The following is a 22,615-nucleotide window of genomic DNA, read 5'->3' as shown; positions in this document are numbered from 1 at the left end:
TGGCCCATCTAGCTCAGCATTTCCTACACTGACAGGCAGCAGCTCAGCAGGGTTTCAGGTGGGGATCTTGCCCTCGTCCCATCTAGAGACGCCAGGGATTAAACCTGGGACCTTCTGCATACAAAACAGATTCTCTGCTACTAATTACAGGTAGGTAGCCGTGTTGGTCTGATGCAGTCAAAACAAAATAAAAAAATCATTCCAGTAGCACCTTAGAGACCAACTAAGTTTGTCATAGGTATGAGCTTTTGTGTGCATGCACACTTCTTCAGATACTCTTCAGGTATTCTTCAGATCTGAAGAAGTGTGCATGCACACGAAAGTTCATACCTCTGCTACTAATGTCAGGGCAGGTGTTGGGAGCTTACCTTCCAAGTCCCAGACTGCAGAATCTGGGACCGGCAGCCATGTGACACCGAAAGTTGCGTCGACGTAACTTCCGGTGTCGCTTTGCCCTTCTATGGGCACCAAAAATGGCCACCGCCGGCTTCGAAAGTCGCTTGTACGCATGTCAGGAAGTGTGTCGACGCAACTTCCGGTGTCACTCCGCCCATCTATGGGCACCAAAAATAGCCGACGACGACACCGGAAGTTGTGTTTATGCACTTCCGGACATGCGTAGATGCGACTTTTGAAGCCGGCAGCCATTTATGGTGCCCATAGAAGGGCAAATCGGAAAGAAAAAAAATGGCCGCTGGCAGGAGAAAATAACGGAGAAAAACGGGAGACGAAGTGATACGGGGGACCACCGGGGAAAGGTAAGTAAAATCGGTGTTTTCCCGGAGAAAACGGGGTACTTGGCAGCTATGGTTGGGAGCATGGCAGTGGAGCTAACTGTTCCCAAGCAATCTGAGACTCCTTGGTCTTGTGTGTCTTTGCTCTGCTCTCTTCATACCTCTTCAGGTTCTGGGGGACCAGAGGGAAGAGGAGCTGCTTGTCACAGGAGGGGGAGACAGCCTGACTTCCTCTCCAGCCTCCATTTCTGCCTCTGATTCTGGATTGCTCTCTGCTCACTAAACCCTGTTACCTCTTCAGCTTCAACACCTCCTCCTCTCAGCCTGCTGCCTCTCCTCCCCCTGACCACTCGTCATTGTCCCACCATCAGTGCCCCGGCTCTGAGCCTTATTGCCTTGGGCATTTCCCAGCTGTTGCTGCCTCCCACCTCCTCTACATCCAGCCAATCCACGACAGCTGAATTGTCCTTCCCCCCTACGAAACAAAGGTTCTAGTCCTCTTGGTTGTGGGTGAAAAGTGTTTTAAATGGGAATGCAGAAAGTTGCCTTTTGTTGTTCTGCCCACTTTTGCCTCTGGCCCCATCCACCACTGGCCTGTGGGCTCCCAGAAGGGAATCCGTTCCTGGCCTAATAGTAGGGCCGGCTCTGCTGAAGGTGAAAACCTCAGAAGAAGTCTCTTGGAATATCACAAAACACAAGCAGGTCTGTCTGTGACCTTTCTGGCTATATAGTGCCTCTGCTGCTGCATTTGGGAATGAAGCAAGCAGAGTCCCTCTCTTGCATCAGATGTTTGGGAAATGTAAATTAAGCCCCCAATGAGATGTGTGTAACAGATGCCAACAATACAAATTACTTAAGGCCTCTGGAAGCCAACTCCTTTGTTCTGATCAGCTCTGCTCAATTCACTCAATTCAGCAGTGGACAGGACTTTGCCCTTTTAATTTACTGGTGACTCATTACCAACTTGGCCACAGCGGAATCTGTCGAGTGTCCGTATTGATGTCTGAAAATGCTTCTTTGCATGAGAATGAAGAAGGGAACTTCCATGTAGTAGCTGTCTTGAGATCCTCTCCTGTCTACTGCCCTTGGTAGAACATGAGGGGCCTGACTATGGCCCAATTTGGAGATTGTGTTGCAGCACTGAAAAGAGGTTGGCATGTTAAACTAGGGAGATCAGCATTCAAATCCCCCCCACTCGGTCATGAAGCTCAATGGGTAGCTTTGGGCCAGTAATTTCCCCTTGGTTTAACCCAGGGGTGGGGAACTTCTGGACCTCTGGGTGCAGCTGGAGTCTTTTTCCCATGACTATTGACCAGAAGGTCCTGGGTTTGGTCCCCAGAACCTATCACACTGGGATGGAGACTCCTACAGACTTCCAGATGTTCCTGGACTACAACACCCATCATCCCTGACTGTTGGCCATGTTGGATGAGGCCGATGGGTGCTGGAGTCCAACAACGTCCGGAGGGCCACAGATTCCCTGCCCATGTCCTGACCTAATCCTTAAAACATTGTGAGAATAAGACAGAGGTGGCAAGAGATATCTTGGAGCTCTTTGGAGGGAAGATGGAAGGTAAGTGTCATAATGATAAATTTTAAGCATTCTTTATTAGTTTAAAACTTCAGGAACAGGACCAACCCAAGACATTTTGGCAGCTGGGTCAGACCCCAATATGATGCCCCCCACCCTGCTTGGGCAGAAGGGGTGAGAGAAGATCTAAATCAGTAACAATGAGGCGGGAGGAAGATCAACACCAGGCCCTGCTGCCCTAGTAAATCCTGCTGCCTGAAGCAGTTGCCTCACCTTGCCTCGTGGATGGGCCGGCGCTGCATCTAGTCCAGCAACCTATTATCATAGGGGCCAACTAGATGCCCTTATGTGAAGCCCACAAGGAGGATCTGAGCACAGCAGTCCCTCTCCCTACCAGTGAATGCCCAGCAAAAGTTGCTTTTCTAAGTCCACCTGAACTCTGCAGGACTTAGGTCTGAACAGACATGTTTCAAATGGTGCCAAGGCTGCAGTACTGTACCAACTTACCCGTAAAGTCCCATTAAACTCAGTGGGAACTTATTTTTGAGGCGACATCTATGGGATTGTGCTGTGTTTTCTCATTCGCACACCACAATCCTATGTGTGCAGTGATGGCAAGTGGCCATTGGGACTGGTAGGGTGAAAGGCAGGGAGCCCAACACTGGGGGGCGCCAGCCTACTGACTACCCTGATTGAAGCCTCGCTGAGGAATGTGTGTATATAGGATTGCAGTCTCATTCACAGTTACAGTTATGAATCTGTACTGATTTATAAGCACAGAAACATCATTTGCAGAAATAACAACAACAACAACAACAACAACAACAACAATAATAATAATCTTAAAAGGTAGGGAAATCTCCCCAAACAGCCCAATGAGGGCTGGACGTGCTCAGTGGCCATGCTAGACGACTGTTTTGAGGGGGAGACAATGGAATGGAGTATATTGAAATAGGGCATGGCTGGCTGGAACCCTGAACAGGAGCACTCTGCACCACAAAGTTTTTGCAAAGACAGTCCAGTGTAAGGGCCCCTCTGGATGGATTTTTTCCCCACGAATGCCCAATAAAAAGGATATCTGAAGAGGCCCAGCATATATCCATGCTTGAACCAGTCTGCACGATGCTTCAGGTTTGCTCTGCCTGAAATCTTATTGGGGCCCAAAGTGCACAAACTCTAAACCCACTTCCGAGTAGTCAGGCTTCACGATTAAAACAACCGCCACCTGTGTGAGCCTTCTAAATGTTTCTGGATTGTGGCTCCCATCAATCCCAGACGACATGACTAGCGGTCAGGGAAGTTGGGAGCCGTCATGCAGCAACATCTGGAAGGGCCACAGAGGTTCTGCATCTAACCATTGCACCCCACCGACTGAAGATAACGGGTTGTTTCCAAAATTAGTCCTATTCAGAGCAGACCCAATGAAATTAATAGGACGTGACTAGGACCAGGTATGCACCAGACATTTAAAGCACACCCCAAGATTCCTGGGAAGTGTACAGTGGTGCCTCGCAAGACGAATTTAATTCGTTCTGCGAGTCAATTCGTTTTGCGAAAAATTCGTCCTGCGAATTGCGGTTTTCCCATAGGAATGCATTGAAATTTCTTTTTTTGCCCATTGTTGTTGTTTAGTCATTTAGTCGTGTCCGACTCTTCATGACCCCATGGACCATGGCACGGCAGGCACTCCTGTCTTCCACTGCCTCCCGCAGTTTGGTCAAACTCATGTTCGTAGCTTCGAGAACACTGTCCAACCATCTCGTCCTCTGTCGTCCCCTTCTCCTAGTGCCCTCAATCTTTCCCAACATCAGGGTCTTTCCCAGGGATTTTTGCCCATAGGAACGCATTAATTAAATTTCAATGCATTCCTATGGGAAACCAAGATTTGCAAGACAAATTTTTCGCAAAACAAATTTGTCTTGCGAGTCACCATCAGATCGCAAGACACATTCGTCTTGCGAAAAATTCGTCTTGCAGGGCATTCGTCTTGTGAGGTACCACTGTAGTTTGTTAAGGGTGGTGAGAATTGTAGCTCTGGGAGGGGGTAAACTGCAATTCTCAGGACTTCTCTCTCTCGGAGGATAGCCAGACTATCCTCCACAAAGGCCAGAGCCTTTTCAGTGATGGCACCGACCTGGTGGAATGCTCTGTCCCATGAGACTAGGGCCCTGCGAGACTTGATCTCCTTCCGCAGGGCCTGTAAGACAGAGTTATTCTGCCTGGCCTTCAATTTAGCCTGATCTGTCATCCCTTTCCCCCTTTCCTTTTCATGAAGAAACCCTTCTGGGTCCCCACATCAAAATTATCCTTGGTCTTCTTGCTGGCCTTAGCAGGACTAACTTGGACAGTTGCCCTGGTGATGCTATATTGATGTGTATTTTATGTTGTTTTTAAGTTGTTTTGGTTGATGTTTTACATTTGTTGTTAGCCGCCCTGAGCACACCTTGATAAGGGAAAAAAAGCAACAGCCCGATCAAGCATGCAGGCTGACAGTTGCCCACCCCAGTGCTAAGAAGACACAAGTTTCAGATTTCCAGAAATAACATCCATTCCAGATAGGGATTTGGGGACTCTGCCGATGCAAAGCCTTGGCTGAAATGAACCAGTGAAACTGGTTATGCCATTGCACCGGCCACGAAAGTGGGTTGACGACTACAAAGCTCCGTGTCTGTTTTTTGCCAGAGTTTGCGTTATGCAAGATTGTACACAGCAGATGACGTTGCTTTGTTCTTTCTAAGAGGTGAGTCAAGGTGTCAGGGGTTGACAAATCTCTTTGAATTTCCTTTAACCGCAGACGGACCTTTTCGGGAAGAAGAAAGTGGAGACTAAAATGGAAGCTCAAGTGGAGCTATCCCAGGTTGGGGGTGGTGGTGGGGAAATGTAGTATAAACAGCAACAACTTGGAAATGCTGGCCTGTGAGTGCTCCAATTGGAGAACAGCCTTTACCAAAGGTGTCATGGGCTTTGAAGACACTCAAACTCAGGATGGAAGGGAGAAATGTGCTAAGAGGAAGGCACATTTGGCAAACCCTCACCTTGATTCAACTCCCGCCCAGAAACCTATGTCCCCACTGTGGAAGGATGTGTGCAGTGCTTTTTTTCTTAAAAAATGTTTAATAATAATAATAATAATAATAATAATAATAATAATAATAATTTATTATTTATACCCCACCCATCTGGCTGGGTTTCCCCAGTCACTCTGGGCAGCTTCCAAGAAAACATTACAGTACAATAATCTAAAAATTATGGACATAATTCTAACATCATAATTCTAAATGGACATAAATCTGACATCAGGAACCATAAGACTGAAAAACCAGTAGGAGAACACTTCAATCTCCCAGGACATTCTATACAAGATCTCAAAGCAGCTGTTTTATTACAGAGAAATTTCAGGAACAGACTGGAAAGGGAAGTTGCTGAATTGGAAATCATTACCAAGCTTAAAACCATGGAAGCACCTGGGATGAATAGAGACATCGGATTCTTATCTCATTATGCATGATCAAGCTCTCTTTAGCACCTCAGCCCAGGACTAATTGCAGCAATCAGCAGCCATTAACATCCATCTACATGTTTACCACTCCCATCAGCCCATCTCCCATTCCCACCCCCCCCACCCTCTGTATATATATAGGGTCTGACACTTCTGTTTCTAGTGTATCTGAAGAAGTGTGCATGCACACGAAAGCTCATACCAAAATATAAACTTAGTTGGTCTTTAAGGTGCTACTGAAGGAATTTTTTTATTTTGCTTCGACTCAGACCAACACGGCTACCTACCTGTAACTAGTACAATAATCTATTAAACATTAAAAGCTTCCCTAAAGGGGCTTCCCTAAAGTTTAGGGGTACTCTCCTTTTCCTACTCATATTGAAATACTGCCCCTCAATGAGGCCAAACTTAGATTCACAAAATGTTTAGGTGTATGTGTCCCCCCAGAAAAAAAAGCAGTGGAGGTGTGGATCCAGAAGACTCACTGCTGAAACCCTGTTTTGGGAGATAATCTTACTCGGCTACGAGTGATCGCCAAAGAAGGAGGAGAAGATATTTATCTCAGTAGATCCCAGTTGCCAGCTGGATTTTTTTCTCTCTCTCTCGGTGGGAGGGTGTGTCCAAAATTTGCCTCATCTTTACATTGGTACTTGCAACATCAGAGGTTGCAGTTGCAGGGTGAGCTGGGAACATGACTAGAGAAAGAGTTAACTGCTTGCAAGGACTGGTCCTGGAGAGTTCAGAGTGAGCTTTATGCAGGCTTCCTCAATCTCGGCCCTCCAGATGTTTTTGGCCCACAACTCCCATGATCCCTAGCTAGCAGGACCAGTGGTCAGGGATGATGGGAATTGTAGTCTCAAAACATCTGGAGGGCTGAGGTTGAGGAAGCCAGGATTTATGGCTGTTGGCAGATTCTGAACCTGGTGAGAGCCTGCTTTAGTTTGGCACAATTTAGTTTGTGAACACATAAGTCTTCGCCAGAGCCAATTTCTTTCATGGCAAACAGATACCATTGAGCATAATAGCAGGTCTGATTGCTGGACCATCTACAACCAGCAGTGATCATTTTAGCTAAAGCAGGAACGGGGGACCTGCAGCCCTCCAGATGCTGTTGAAGGTCAGCTCCCACCAGCCCCTTACCTTCATGGCCTGGGATGGGAGTGGTAGTCCAGGAACATCGACAGATCCATGGGTTCTCCATCCTGAGGAATGAACCCAGGATCTTTTGCATGCAAAGACTGTTCTCTACCACTGAGCCACGACCCTTTGTGATATCACTAGCGTAGCACCGAGGATATTGCTTCTCCTCACTGCATTATAAGGCCACTTATGTCTTTAGTTCCTCCCTGATGTCTTCCACCACTGGGGATCTGTCTTTGATGAACTCTGCTTGTAGCTGGTTTGCATGTAGAGCTTCCTCCAGAATGATCCAAAATTGCTGTGAAATAGCTCTCTGCGGTCCCTCCAGACTGCTTTTGTTTGGTTTTTTTTTGTTGTTGTTCATTTCGCGGGTGTATTCTGTACTGTCATTGATGCATTGATGCATTCAAGGCGGATTTATACTGGACTGTCCACACCTCGTTCCGCTGTATTAGTTCTGCGATGTTATTGTGGACTGCTATCTGGAAGGGCACCCTTGCCCTGTAACACTACAAAAGTGTATCTGGGGGGAACCAGATACAACACCTTGAACTCCTTGGAGGAAAAGTTGGGATATAAATGCAATAAGTAAACAAACTTCTGCAGGCACAAACAGTATCAAAAGTGGGATTATGTATAACTGCCCCCAAAACCACAATGAATGCAGAATAAGAATGGTGTTGCCCAATGACTGAAGATGCATTAAAAACACAGAGAACTTCTCCAAATACTGTACTGTTTTCCCTGGAAGTAGCTACCCTTTGTCACTTTACTCCTTAATCTTATCTCTTTTGGAGTGAAAATGTTTCCTCAAAAGTGAAGCACCCCGCTCCGTCTTATCAGGCAGCTTTCCATTGCGTGCCTCAGGAGGAAAACAAAACAAACGAGAAAGAGCCCTGTGTGGGAAGGAGTCTGTGTTCCAAAAACAAACCATGCAAATAAAGGGCAAAGGGGAAAGGTGTGTTCCTGGGGCAAGATTTTGGAACGCAGGCATTTTCCTTTCTTCATTTCGATCCACAACTTTCCAGAGATGTGTGCAGATTGACAGAGGAGCCTCAGGAGGCGGCTATCAACCTGTTCCTCTTTCAGAAAAGGCCCAGTCACATCAAGGAAGTTGGGGTGTGAGAAAATCAGCTGCGTGTCCACACCAGAGTGTGCAAAGCTAAAGCTGGCTCTCAGCAAACGAAGAGTCAACTCCAGAGATCATACACAACAGAGCGGAACATGAGAAAGTGCCGTGGTCAACCTGATCATGTGTAATTTGACCAGTGGCCCTTTGTCTGGAGAGCTCTCTTGCCTGCCCCCTGCCCCCCAGAACAGCTGGTGTCGGGGGCACCTGTTTTATGATTACAGTCATACCTTGGTTTAAGTATGCCTCGGTTTGAGTACTTTCAGTTTAAGTACTCCGCGGACCTGTCTGGAACGGATTAATCCACACTTTCAATTACTTTCAATGGGAAAGTTTGCTTCAGGTTAAGTACGCTTCAGGTTAAGTACAGACTTCCGGAACCAATTGTGTTTGTAAACCGATAGTGTAAACACTGTATCTCAATAGCTGTCCACATGAGAATGGGTTAACATCTAACATTAACTTTCAGTTGTGCTCCTGGGGTACTGGAATTTATTGGGGAGGCCCACCCATCACAACATTTATGCCGCATCCAGAATGGCTTGCAAATATTGTTCGTAATCTGTTCCCTACCCTCAGGCTTATAGTTTAAAAGGACATGACGCTCAAGGAAAAAGCCAGTGGGAGGGAGGAGGGGAAAGGAAGTTCAAACACTGTATATGAACATTGGGGCATCTGGCAGGCCGCTGCAGATTACGATCATTATCATTGCTGCGGGAAATTTCCTACCAGAGGTTGGAGCACTGACTGCAGCCCTTTTGTGAGGCCAGAGCCCAGGAGGGAGGCACAGAAAAAGTAAACGGTTACCTGATCAAGAATTTCCAGTTTATTCCATACTTGAGTATAGAGGTATTGGGAAGCTAGCAAGAAAGGAACTGGACCACAAAGGGCTCTGAGGTTTTTATACCCATTTGAAAACAAGCATAATTTTAAGGGCATGAGGGGCTGTCTGTCTGCCTCATGATCCCACTAGCTACAATTTGGGTTGGTCTAATTTTTTTCAGCTATCTCCAGTTTTTTGTTCTGCCTGAAAGTATGTGTGACCCTGAGTTTGTAACAGTGAGTGTTACTTTTACTTGGGTTCATTGTTCCACAGACATGATCATTTAATTAGCTGCTTTTTTGCCACGGCAACTCAAAGTGATATGAAGTATTTGGATGCTGGGCTAAATGCGCTCCTGGCTCGATCCAGCGAGGATTGCATTATGTTTTTATATGAAAAACAACAACTGGAAGCTGTGTGACACGTGTCCCAAATCCCACAGAATTTACGTATTACATTTAGAGCCTGCCTTTCCTCCAAAGAGCACAGGTGGGGCACATAGTTTCAATTATCCCGGTTTTATCCGCACAACAACCCTGCAAGGTAGTTTGGTTTGTGAAAAACTGACTGGCTCAAGGCTACCAAATCAGCTTCATGGCTGAGTGAGGATTTGGAAATGGGTGTCTCCAGCCCTAATCTAAAACTACTCAGCATAGGTTGTGTAGGGTTTAGGCCAGTGATGGCGAACCTATGACACGCGTGTCAGACATGACACGCAGAGCCCTCACTGCTGGCACGTGCCCCATCGACCCATTCACACTGTTGTTGTTGTTTTTTCCCATTTGTTCTCCTGCTGCTCCTCACGCTACAGCTTGTCTCTGCTGTTAAAACCCAGATCCTTTTTGTTGTTGTTGTTGCTGGTAGCCAGAGATTGGTTTTTTAACCCTTTCTGTGCTGTTTTTTTCTGGCGCTTTGGCAGACTATGTTGGTGCTGCGTGTTAGTTCCAGCGAAGGTATTATTCGTCATTTATTTCTGTTCTCTTTCCACCCCAAAAAGTGCAGCAGCTTTGGGGCATCCCCCCCCCAAAAAAGCCTCCAAAACTTTGGTCAGCAGCTCCCCCCAAAAAGCTCAACAACTCTGGGCACTTTGTGATAAGGGTTTTTTGGTTTGGTTTGGTTAAATAATTAGTTTTTGGTTTATTAAATACAGTTACTGTATACAGTCGTACCTCGGGTTACGAACACCTCGGTTTGCGAACAGTTCGGGTTACGAACTGCGCAAACCCGGAAGTGTTTTCGGCGCGCGTGCGCATAAGTCGCGCGCGCGCGATCGCGCGATTTGCGCATGCGCAAAGCGCGAAAATCGCGAAAATCGCACTTTGCGCATGCGCAAAATGGTGGCGCCCATAGCGCTCGGTTTGCGAACTATTCGGGTTACGAACTGCGATCCGGAACGGATCGCGTTCGTAACCCGAGGTATTACTGTATATTACAATTATACATTTTTGTTATTTAAACTATAAATATCGCAAAATTATGTTTTTTTTTTCTCGAAGTGACACACCACCCGAGTTATGCTCGGTTTTTTGGCAAATTTTGACACACCAAGCTCAAAAGGTTGCCCATCACTGGTTTAGGCCCATTTGACAGTGCCAAATCTCATCTCCACTTTCAATAGGCGTTTGAGAGAAACGTGCGCGTCTAACATTTTTGTATCTCTGTGGCTCAGATTGACAGCGTTCCTTCCCCGCCCCAAGATGGCCGCCACCCCTAATTAAAGTTGCCATACGCTGTTTGCATAGGCATGCCATACAGACAAAAAGTCAAGACCGTCATCATGCACACTTCCTGTTTAACAAGCGGCTACTATTCATACGGGGTCCACAGTTGTGCCGTTCTAAGGCTAGGTATCTCTGTGGTGGAACCTGAGCTTTGAATTGAAACGTGAGAGGAAAACAGGTCCGCCCCGTCACTGAGGGAAGGCGCACACAAATGACAGTGTCACTAAACGCGTTTGCTATATCTATGGGCACTCCCGCTGGGATCCAACCACAACACAGGACCCTGCTCCGCCTCCTCCGTCACGCGACGCGCCAGAGATGGCAGAAGTTAACGTTGGTCCCAAAGGGGATCGTGGACGGCGTAAAGCTGCAGTGAATAGACACTTCCGGTTCCCAATTAAAAGCGGGAGGGAACTCGGTGCCACGCAATAGGTCAGGTTTCTCCAAGTAGTCTGGCGCTACTACGGGACCAATCAGTCTTCAGTGAAGCCAGAGGGCATCTGGTCGGCCACTGTAAGAGAAGGCCACTGTAAGAGAAGGATGCTGGAGAAGATTATCCTTGGCCGCCCCTTGCGTTCTTATCTGCCTTTACGCTTATCAATATGCGCAACGACCCACGCATTATGTGCCTTGCACCTGGCGTTGCTCGGAGAATATATACTGTACAGTGGTTAAAACCAGCGCGCGGGTCTCAAAGGTTCAGCCACTGTGGCCCTGCTCCGCCTCCACGCTCTGAGGCGGTGGGTGCCTTTAAAAATATGCCAACCCTTGGGGCGCCTCTTTCGGCCACTATGAGAACTTGGGTGCCGGACTGGGAGCGCAAGATGCTGCCCACTGGCCCGCCTAGCTCAGCGTCGCCTGCACTGGCTGGCAGTAGCGAAGGTTCCCTCCCCGCCCTGCCTGGGGATGCATTTGGGGATTTGCACCCGGGCCTGATCCTCCGTGACTCTCCTCGTCTGATCCCGACCCGACCTTACGACCGCTTTCCACCCGCTCCCTTCAAACAGCTACCGGAAGTGAGCGCTGCGCAGCAGGATCCCCTTTCCTCCTCCTCTCCTCCCTTTTGTTTGGCTCGATCTCTAGGGACGCGCCCAGCCCCATCGTCACCGCCCCGCCCCTTTCCACCCTTCGTCATCACGCGCGGGGGAGGAGGCGGGGCGATGTTTTGAACGGCGAGTGGGGGTTGGCGGGGGCGGAGTCAGTTAATTGGCGACGTCACGTGATTCGGCATGGATTCGGCGGCGGCGGCGGCAGCTGAGGCGAGCAGCCTCCTGAGGAGTCGGCGGTGGCGGCGGTGTCGTCGTCGGCGCTGCTAGTCGCGAGGCCGGAGGGAGCGCGAGGGCGGCGGCAGCCTGCGCGAGGCTCGGGGTCGGGGAGGGAGGGAGGGAGGGAGCGGGCAGACTCTGGGCGGCGCCAGGACGAAGCCCCGGGAGAGGCCCCGGCCGGTGAGTGCGGCGGAGGCAGCGCCCGCCATGGACTGAGGGAGACGCGATGGGCAACAAGGAGTCCCGCATCGGCTTCCTCACCTACGACGAGGCCCTGCGGAGGGGTGAGTGCTGGGGAGGGCGAGGCGTCTTGGGATATGCTAATGAGGTCGGGGGGGAGTTTGGGTCGGAGGGGGCGCTTTTGGGTCGGAGGGGGAATAGCGGGGCTCCCTCTGAGGGGTGTGTGAGAGAGAGCTTTTTTGGGTGGGTGGGACATTTGAAGTTGACCAAGGGGGTGTTAATGACATGTAATTGAGGCGTGTGGGAGCGTGTTGGTTCTGTTGTCAAGTGGTTTTGTTTTTATTTTTTAATTAATGCTCTTTTTATGTTGCCCTGGGACCTCCCAGTGAAAGGATGGTAGTAAATCTAATAACGGTGTGACAGTGTTAAGTGGGCATGACAGTGAAAGGGGGTCGCTAACGATATGCAGGTGTAGGCAGGCACGGTAATAAGGTGAGAGGGCATTGGGCGGGCAGGGAGTGCGCTAATGATATGCAGATGTCGGAGGACATGGGAGTGTGGGAGGGCGTGGGTCCTAAGGTGCATGCTAATTATGTGCCCTTGGGGTGGGCACGGTAATGAGGGGCTATGCTAACAGAGGAGAGGACTTCCTTCATTGTATCTTTTGAGTACCGGTAGGAGGAGGCGGAGGGATGTTGAGGGTAGACATCTGAGGCCTGTGTGCGTAGGAATGGCAAGCTCCCTATGGGAGGGTGGTTTAGGTCAAGAGTTGCAGGGGTCAAGTGGGGTGTTGAAGGGAGAGGAATGAGGAGTATGTGGGGTATGGGGCACAGAAGGGGCTAAGGAGGAGTTTGCAAGGTGGTGGAGGAGGGGGCTTTAAGGGTAGTAGGTTGCGGGTTAAGACTGTCTTACTAGGAAAGAAAGCGGTGGGCATGGTATGCTTTCGGTTTGTGGCAGCGGCAGTTTATTTATTATCTAATTTATTCAATTTATTTATCCGAAGATCCCAGAGTGGTGTACAACATTTAAAAAAACATAATTTACAGTGCAAAACAAAAACAACCATAAAACAATCAAAGAAAATAATCATAATAACAGGTCCCCTTCCTCTCCAGAAAGGGGTGCAGCTGGGCCACCAGCCAAAGCTGATGGAAGGCACTCTATGCTACTTGGGCCTCAAGCAACAGCAATGGGTCCAGGAGTACCCACAAGCTGCATACCTGCTCCTTCAGTGGGAGTGTAATCCCCTTAAGAGCACACAGTCTCCTGTTCATTTGATTTAGGGAACCACTCACTAACAATGCCTCAAGTCTTATTTGGATTGAGCTTGCTGGCTCTCCTCGAGTCCATTACAGAGGCAAGACACATCCACTGCCACACTTGACAGACAGCTCTATTTCTCCTTTACCTCTTCAATATTGCTGACAGCGTACGCCAAAACTCCATATGAGCCCCACTAAAGCAGTTTCATGTAGATGTTAAAACAGCCTAGGTGATAAATTGAACCCTGAGGAACCCACATTGAAGGTTTCATGGGGCCAAAGAGCAGTCCCCAAGTATCATCCTCTGGAAACACCCATCGAAGTAGGGCCAGAACCACTGTAAAGCAGTCCTGCTCACCCCCCAATTTGGATAGCCTCTCCAGGAGGATACAGTGGTCAGAGGAGGATTAACAAACATCTATTACCCCTGTCCCTCCCACTGACTGGGGTCATCATATGAGGCAGCCATATCCAGTCTGTGCCAAAACCAGACTGGAACCCTGATTGAAATGGATCCAGAAAATCAGTCTCCTCCAAGAGCTCCTAGATCTCGTCAGTGACCACCTGCTTAATAACCTTGCCCCCCAAATGGAGGTTGGCAACTGGACAGTAGTTGCTTAGTTCTCAGAATCTCTAGGGGATACAGTAGTTTCTTAATGTTAAGTGAAGCCTTGTGGGGTAAGGCTGATGGGCAAGAGGAGTGTGGACAGAGACACTGGAGAGAGATACATTTCATTTGTTAAAAGTAGTTATATCCTGCCTTTCCACTACCATTTTCAAGGTGGCTCACAGTGAACCATTCAATTTTTAAAATTGAATTTATTGAATTTTATTGAATTTGCTTATGGGGTGAATGCAGCAGTGAGGTTTGGATATAGGTGGTCTTAGAGTTAATATATGTCTGCTGGGGGTTGGGAGCATTTTCCATGCATGCTCTTTGCAGCAGGGATTATGAGGCTATGTGGAGCATATGGATCAGACTCGCATGGTAGTGCATTTGAGGTGCGTGCTGAATGTAGGTGTGGGGGGGTATAAGTCAGGTTAAGGTTGCCAAAAGGCTTTTGGGGAGTGGGATCTGCTTTTCATAGGATTACTAAGATTATATATTTTTAATTATCTGGATGTTTGGAAGCGTTTTATGCATACTAATTATTATTAGTGTTTGTCATGGAATGGAGGAGGAGAATTGAATGGCCTTATGAGGCTGGGTGAGTGGGTTTGCCTCAGATTTCCCAGAGGTATGGCACTGGTATGACAGTAAAGATGCAGAAGAGAGAATGGTGTCAGGGAGTGAAATATTGCTATAATGGTGAGCTGGGGGTCAGGTTTCATGAAGAGTCAGGTAGATTTTATGACAACTGACGGTTGTAGGTAGGAGGCACAGGTGGCTCTGGAGGAAGAGAATGAGGCTCACTGCTTGAATTCCTGGATGAAAGGCAGAGGCGGCAGAGTCCTCTTCCTTTTTGTTGTACCCACACTCTTTTTGATGTAACCACACTTTTATGAGGGACTTACAATTTGGTTAAAGCTAGGAGGAGATAGGGGGCTCATCTGGGGATTTCATCAAGAGGTCCCTACATTCTGCACACACCCCAAAATGCAAGCATTGGTGAGAACAGAGAATGAGGCTGAGTGGAGATAACTGACTTGTGAGTGAAGTTGAAGCAGGGGGTGGGAAACCTGTGGCTCTCCAAATGTTGGATTCCAACTCTCATCTTCCCTCACCATTGATCATGCTGACTGAGGCTGATGGGAGTTTCTTTATCACATTTATTAATAACCTGCCTCTCAGGACAACAAATCCTCCAAGGCAGTGTACATTAAATGACACTGAAAAGAACTGCAATAAACAATATCAGTATATTAAAAAGTCATCAGGATCCTTCCCGACGGGCAGCTGTTGGTAGGTCAGCATAGATATGTTTGTGTATGGTGGGAAGTTCATCTGGAGTAGGTTCTGAAGTGGCTTTCACCTGTATCCTTCTCTTTCTGGGAATAAAAAAAAAGGAGGGCAACAAGTTCCCCACCCCCTGGCTTTAGGAACTATGACAATATGTCTGGTTGTGGCTTGAGAGTTAAGTGGTTGCATGGCAATAATTATAAGAACAACAATTTTGGGTTTTTTTTTGTACCTTCTTGTTCCTCACACAGGAGCACAGGACAGCTAGCAACAATTACAAAAATGCAGCCTTCTAAAACCAATATTAAAGTTGCAATCCAAACTAACATAAAATACGCTACAGTTATAACATGGTCAGCAATACCGTTAAACCAACAGAGCCCCCACTGCTTTGTTCCAAAGGCAAACAAAAATTTGTTGTCTCCTGAATGAGATTCACGTAGGACAGTGGTTTTCACCCAGTGTGCTGTGGCACCCTGGGGTGCCTTGAATGCAGCAGCCCTGGCTATAAGCTCCACAGGCGAATGGTGCCTCTGGGAGGCACCTCTCTTTGGGGTGGGGGGGGGGCAGCTCAGAGACCAGGGGCTGCAGCAGCTGCCCGGAAACTCCCAAGGAGAGGGGAGAGGAGGCTAATGGAACACTCCACAAGGGAGGGTGTTCAAAAAAGGGTGAAAAGCTGTCAGCTCTGCAAGCAAGGGGTGATATAACTGGGCTTCTGAGCACCGCAGGAGTGCCACAGAAAGAAGGGTTAAAGGAGCCATGGTCTCAAAAGGGTTATAAACCTCTGATGTAGGAGACTGCTTGATCACTGCAGGGAGGGAGCTCCAGAGCTGGGGAGCTGTGAGAATGTTGGGTGAGAGTGTTGAGTTGGAAACCATAAACATTGCAGGCCCAGGATGAATAGCTGGGTTGGTAGTAGCAGGAAGAAAGCCAGTGTTGGGAAGCTGTGGCAAAGGATGGATAGGCACAGAAGTTTCAGCTTGCCACGGTGTTACTTTTGGAGAATTGGGACTGAGGCCTAATGGAACGGAAATGAGGCTAGGTAGTGAAGGTGCCTAGAAGGTACTGGCAGGGAAGTCTGTGACGTTGAGGCCTTGGCTCTGAGGCAGCAGGAAGGTTGATGGCTGGCAAACCTCAGGCAGTCATAACTGAAGTTCTGTGGGAAGGGGGAGGTCATACTGGAGCTAGAAAACACAAATCCTGGCTTGAAGGGGCGACAGGAAGAGCAGGAGGAAACAGGCCGAAGAGGCTTGTAAAACAGGTGGTGGAAGGTGAGGTTGTGTAAGTATGTGAGGGATGCAAGACATACAGGTAGAAGGGTTAAGCAGAGTGTGGGCATTACTTGGTGTGGGATGAGGGATGCTGTTTATTTTTCAGAGTGCATGTGCGGGGGGGGGGGAGGAGATAAGTGACAGAGGGATATTGGCCAGGGAGAGATGGAGTACTTAAATGTGTCTGGGGAGGGAGGAATATCCTTCAGAGCTGTCCAGAAGAATGGTGAGAGGGGGATGGTGGAGGAGAGAGGAGTCTGGGTTGCAAATGCCCTTTGCGCATAGGGAAGGCAGGAAGGGAGGGATCCAGCAGTGTTCATCTCACTCTCCCTCCCTCTCCCTGTGAAGCTGTTAGTGTCTGTCAGGGCAAAGTGGCACGAAGTGCCTTTGCATTCGTGGCACCGCTATGGAGGACCTGAGACACAGCAATGACGCTTGTGCCTTGGACTGTACCTTGAGCTTTCTAGGAAGTACCAGGAGGGCAGTACACTTGGGGAAGGGGGTGGGATCAGTAGCTGGCTTCGGATCTCTGGGTCATTGCATCCTTTGGGGCTTTTGCATCATTCATTTGCTTAAACACCTGTGGTTTCCCCCCTTATCCTCCTTTACACTTTCCTCTCACTTTCACTGGTGAAATCAGTTGTGTTACAAAGTGAGGAGGGTGTTTGTAGACCGCTGCTAACACTGCAAAAAAAGAGCCCCCACTCCCCAGTTCCTTTGCAGCCCTTTTGGCCACTGGTTTTACTTGTTTCCCATGATATCAGTCTGTCACATCTTCCCTCCTTCCAACAGATCCAGAAGCTCCTGCTTCCATACCTGAGAGGAGCTGCATCATTTCCTTATCACTGCTCTGCTCTCTTGCATACATATCACACACCTGCTATTTACTTTACCGCTGTGCCTGGGGTTGTGCTGACTACGTGCTGCTTTGGGGGGGATGCAATTACCGTGACGCCAAGATGGGTGCAGACCTGGATGTCTTAATTGGTGGTCACTGCCTTCCACAAAGCTTTACTGCTCGGTTGAGGATCCTCACCCACTGCAGCTGTCATCATAAGCTACAACTCATCTCTTAGCCTTTTCTCGGTCTTGTACTAAAGGACGGAGGTTTGGGGAATAAATATTTGCCTCTCACTGCACTGGTGGCTGTTTCAGTGAGATGGAATCAGGGCTGTGTGTTAAGTTGCAGTTCTCCAAATGTTGCTGGACTTGCATCAGCCCCAACCAGCATAGCCAGCAACCAGGGATAGTGGGAGTATTAGTCCAGCAACTTCTGAAGGACCACAGTTTTCCCATACCTCAGCTAGAGACTCATTTAGACACCTTTAGACAGGATACATGGAAGCTACTTCATACATTAAAAAGAAATATAGAAAAATATATAAAAAATGCAAAATATGCACTCACATATTCGTATATTCTGGCATATAAGGCGACTGGGCGTATAAGACGACCCCCAACTTTTCCAGTTAAAATATAGAGTTTGGGATATACTCGCCGTATAAGAAATACGACCCAGCGTATAAGACGACCCCTGACTTTTGAGAAGATTTCCTGGGTTAAAAAGTAGTCTTATACGCAGGAATATACAGTACCGTAATTTTTTTCAGGAGGTGATGATGGGATGGAGCTTCCTGCTAAGTGGCAAAGTTGCATTTCCTGCTGCCTAATGTGCACTATGACCCTAAGAGTCCAAGGCCAGGGTTTAATATAGCGGTTGGTCAATTGCTGGTATTTCCATTGTTTTCAAGCTTCCATAAAACCATTCGTAACACAGGTTATACATGCATGCCAGTTTTACTTCAAACATACTTGCAGTTTTGGTGTAACAAGTAGTTTTTAAAGCAATTGTTACTTAAATTTTCTCAGAGATCCGTTTCCCAAACAGAAAATATGACTTGCAGTTTGCACAATGTTCTGTAATAGGAAGTCGTCACTGGAGGAATTGGGTTGAATTTCAAATGGGTGCTTTTACATGTTGAAATCTTGTTGCATTTCTTTTGCGAAGCTTATCTCTTGATAGTTTGAAAAGGGGAACAAAGACTGCACAAAGTTATCATGTTTAGTTTTTGAGGTGAAGACTGTGCAGGAGGGAGGCAAAGAAGAGGGGAAAATACTAATTTGGCCAATCATGTAAACAGCTAATCTCCTGGGGTTGTGGTGGCGTGTAGCTAAGACAGCATCTATGCAACCAGGCAGGAAAAGGTGCAAAAGTTGGCTCTGTTGTTTCCTTCTTAGGACACCAGTGACCCTCATAGTGGCTTGTGGGGAAATAGATTAAACATCTTGTGGGTTGATAATTTATGCCAATTTATTTGTAAAGTTGAATTTGCATCTTTTGACCGCTCAGATGGAAACATTGGCCTTTTATTTAAAAAATCATATTTCATTTGGGTGTCATGATAGGCTTGTTCCCATCACAATAAACCACAGCTTCTTCTGCTCTTGGACTCATGTATTTTTCCCTCCTAGTGTGGCTGTGAGGAGTAGTTCAGAAGGGTTTGCTTCTATTGCTTCTGTTTTTGATTATCCCGAGCTTGCTGTGTTATTTGAATGCATCGGAGTGTTGTTAATGTTCACTGTGGTTTGTATGACAAGCCAATTTCAAACCATGGTTTATGAAGCTAGTGTGTTTCAGCAAACTATTGTTAAGATAGCTACAGTTTAGGGTTCAGACAAAGCAATACACCAATCTTCTCCAATCTAGTGCCCTCCAGATGTGGTGGGATTACAGCTCCCATCAGTTTCGGTTAGCATCGCTGGTGGTAGGGGCTGATGGGAATTTTAGTGTAAAACATCTGGAAGGCACCAAGTTGTGCTACACTGTAGTAAACTGAAATTGGAAGTGAAAACTTCCTGATTCGTGACTGTGCATGGAATGGGGGAGGGCGGGGCCCATAAACTCAGAAGAAGATTAGTTTCGTTGTTGTCATGATAAGACAGCCTTCCTTCAACTTAGTGCCCTCCAGATACTAAACACAATGGGAGCTGCTTGGGGAAGATGTAGTAAACCATAGTTCAGCATGACACCCCCGCACAGTGTAGTTTCATCTCAAGTCTTCAGTTTGCAAAGTCAGTCAGATCTCTGCATTCACTCCTCTGTGGGCAGTAGTGTTTACAACCAAAGTTGTGTTCTTTCATGCTGTCTTTCTCAAGAAGCTCTGCTTGGTTGCGTTTTTGCAGGTACAGGGCTGGCTAAACAACTTGCCTGTTTACTTCGTCAGTGAATCATTCTGTGTTTGTGTGTGTATAAAAACAGTGCAGCAAACAAAACATTTCCCTCTGCTGGGCTGCACTCACCCCTGTGACAACTCTGTAGGCAGTAGCAGACGGCAGGGGAGTCTAAGCTGCACCAAAATAAAACTTGTGTGTACACATGTGGACAGCTTCTGTGTGAAGGATTACCCGTTGCAGCTTCCTTACTTGAGAACAACACTCTTACTGATCAAAAGTAAAACTTTTTGTGGTTCTTTAGAGCATGCACGTAAATCACCTTTTGCTCGTTTGCCTACAGTGGGTGAGGATCCTCAGCCGAGTAGGAAAGCTTTGTGAAAGTTTGGTGTCTTACGGTGTTTTTTATTTATTTATTGAAAATGTATTTTCAAAGGTTGAATGCACAGGATAGTGAGTGAAAACTGTTAAAAAGACAAAATAAAATTAAAATAGAAAAATTCCTTCCAGTAGCACCTTAGAGACCAACTACATTTGTCATTGGTATGAGCTTTCGTGTATCTGAAGAAGTGTGCATGCACATGAAAGCTCATACCAATGACAAACTTAGTTGGTCTCTATGGTGCTACTGGAAGTAATTTTTCTATTTTATTTTTATTTTGTTTCGACGGCAGACCAACACGGCTACCTACCTGTTAAAAATACACTTAAGGAAGAAATAATACAGAAGCAAATAAAAAGAAGTGGCAATAGTAGTAGGAGAACTCCATTATGGCAGCATCAGCTGAAGGATACAGAAGGTCCCTAGTTAAATCTCCAGGATCTCCAGGTAGAGCTGAGTGTATCCCCTGTCAGAAATCAAGGGGAGCCACTGCCAGTTAATCTGGACATTACTGAGCTAGATGGACTTGGTGTCTGGCAGTTTCCTATGTTCCTAATTGGCAGCTGGCCACTCCAAAGGCCTTTTCAAAAAGTCTCGTGTTGTCCAGGCGATGAAAAACACTAGGGATATGTGTGTGTGTGAAGGAGAGAAAGAGAGAGAGAAAGAAAGAAAGAAAGAAAGAAACTGACTGACTGACTGCTTGTGTGTGTGCGCGCGCCAAATTTGGCAGTTGATACACCTCAGAGCATATCTTAATATTCTTAAATTGTGAGTGCCAGCAGCTCCCTTTTTTCCATGTGTAAATATTGAGTGGGCCATTCTTACTCTGAAACATGGCAATTGATAAGCTGCATTCCGCTGTGACTTGCTCAAATATGTATATCATATTTTCCTTGGTTGTGGAACTCCCTTCCTGCATAACTACAAAATGCCACTTCACTGCAGGCTTTCAGATGTGCCTTGAAGGTTCATTGATTCCAGTAAGTCTTTAAAAATGGTAGACACAAATTGTATTGAAGCCCCCCCTACACTTGCAGTAGCCCCCAACTAATGACTGCTACAGGTGCCTTCAGATACAGAGTCCTCTTGCAATCTTCAGTAGCACCTTAAAGGTAAAGGGACCCTGACCATTAGGTCCAGTTGTGACTGACTCTGGGGTTGTGGCGCTCATCTCGCGTTATTGGCCAAGGGAGCCAGCATACAGCTTCCAGGTCATGTGGCCAGCATGACAAAGCCGCCTCTGGCGAACCAGAGCAGCACACAGAAATGCCGTTTACCTTCCCGCTGTAGCAGTACCCATTTATCTACTTGCATTTTGACATGCTGTGACCGAGCAACGGGAGCTCACCCCGTCGCAGGGATTCGAACTGCCAACCTTCTGATCGGCAAGCCCTAGGCTCTGTGGTTTAACCCACAGCGCCACCCGCATCCCCTCCAGTAGTACCTTAGAGACCAACTAAGTTTGTCATGGATATGAACTTTCGTGTGCATGCACACCTCTTCAGATACACTGAAGATACACTGAAGTGTGCATGCATACAAAAGCTCATACCAATGATAAACTTAGTTGGTCTCTAAGGTGCTACTGAAAGGAATTTTTTTATTTTGTTTCGACTACGGCAGACCAACACGGCTACCTACCTGTAACTAGACTCCTGGCAAAGAGAGCTAATTAATGCCTTACTACTTAGAATCATAGAATTGGAAGAGACCACAAGTTCTTACCACAAAAACCAACTCTGTTGAGAATGTTTTTTAAAAATGGTGGTAAATAAACACATCATAACCAGGCTTTAGTGTCATACTAATTCAAAGGAACAGGGACACATGGTGAGGGTGGGAGAACACAAGAATGATCTGCCATTTTAAGGCTGGGGAGAATTAAGAAATGACCCTAACCATCAGGGCAAATACCCGGTACTTCATTAGGCCAAACGCCAAATGCAAGGGGTGTGTGTGCAAGCTTTCAGGTACTCCAGAACTCTTCATGAGGTGAATGAGATGTGGGATAAGCAAGTACATGGGCCCCTCTGGAAATCTAGCAGGAAGCCGTTAATGGCTGCAACCCATCAATAAAGAGCATACTGCCGGCCACTTCTGAGGTAATCAGGTTCTAATATTTTCAAACCACTGGACTTGTGGCCCAGGATAGATTCTTGGTTTGTGAGTCTCTGGCTTCAACTCATGCATACTGGTTTTTTTGTGTTGGGAGGAGAGCTCCGATGAGTGCATTGCTGACTCTGTAATTAAATTAGCTGAGCAGTTCACTGTAGTCTTCTAGAAATGTCACATTTGTCCTGGAGTCTTGGCTTATTATGGAAGAAATCTTGGCTTAATAATATATGTGCAATTAAAGCCGGTACAGTTAAAGCATATTCATATTTTCTAAAGGTTAGTTTCTCACAATGCTTCCAGTGCTGTGTAGTTGTTTCACTGCTTGGGTTCTAGTGCACAAGCCTAGATTCCTCCTTGGCTCACATGGTCCTTTCACCCATCTCTCCCCCCCCCCCCATACAGCTAGGAACTCAGAAGCTTTTACTCTTACTTAACCATGGCTTTCAGTATTGTCTGAGCTCGGGATTGCTTTTAACACTAACTATGGTACTT

General features: G+C 47.1%; 1 protein-coding gene across 5 annotated transcripts in view; it reads left to right on the top strand.

Annotated features, from left to right (window-relative positions):
- Positions 1-11,964: 11,964 nt before the first annotated feature.
- Positions 11,965-22,615, top strand: part of USP32 (ubiquitin specific peptidase 32) — a 149,408-nt gene continuing 138,757 nt past the window's right edge. For all 5 annotated transcript variants that reach the window (XM_088658062.1, XM_035140036.3, XM_035140035.3 and 2 more), the window contains exon 1: positions 11,965-12,126. In XM_088658062.1, the coding sequence (XP_088514188.1) occupies positions 12,069-12,126 (58 nt within the window). In that variant the 5' untranslated portion in view covers positions 11,965-12,068. The remainder of the gene's footprint in view (positions 12,127-22,615) is intronic.

The sequence above is a fragment of the Zootoca vivipara genome, chromosome 14 (genome assembly GCF_965207765.1).
Source record: "Zootoca vivipara chromosome 14, rZooViv2.hap1.1, whole genome shotgun sequence".
NCBI classification, from domain to species: Eukaryota; Metazoa; Chordata; class Lepidosauria; order Squamata; family Lacertidae; genus Zootoca; species Zootoca vivipara.
Note: the sequence above shows the minus strand (reverse complement) of the source record. Positions and strands in the feature narration are given on the sequence as shown.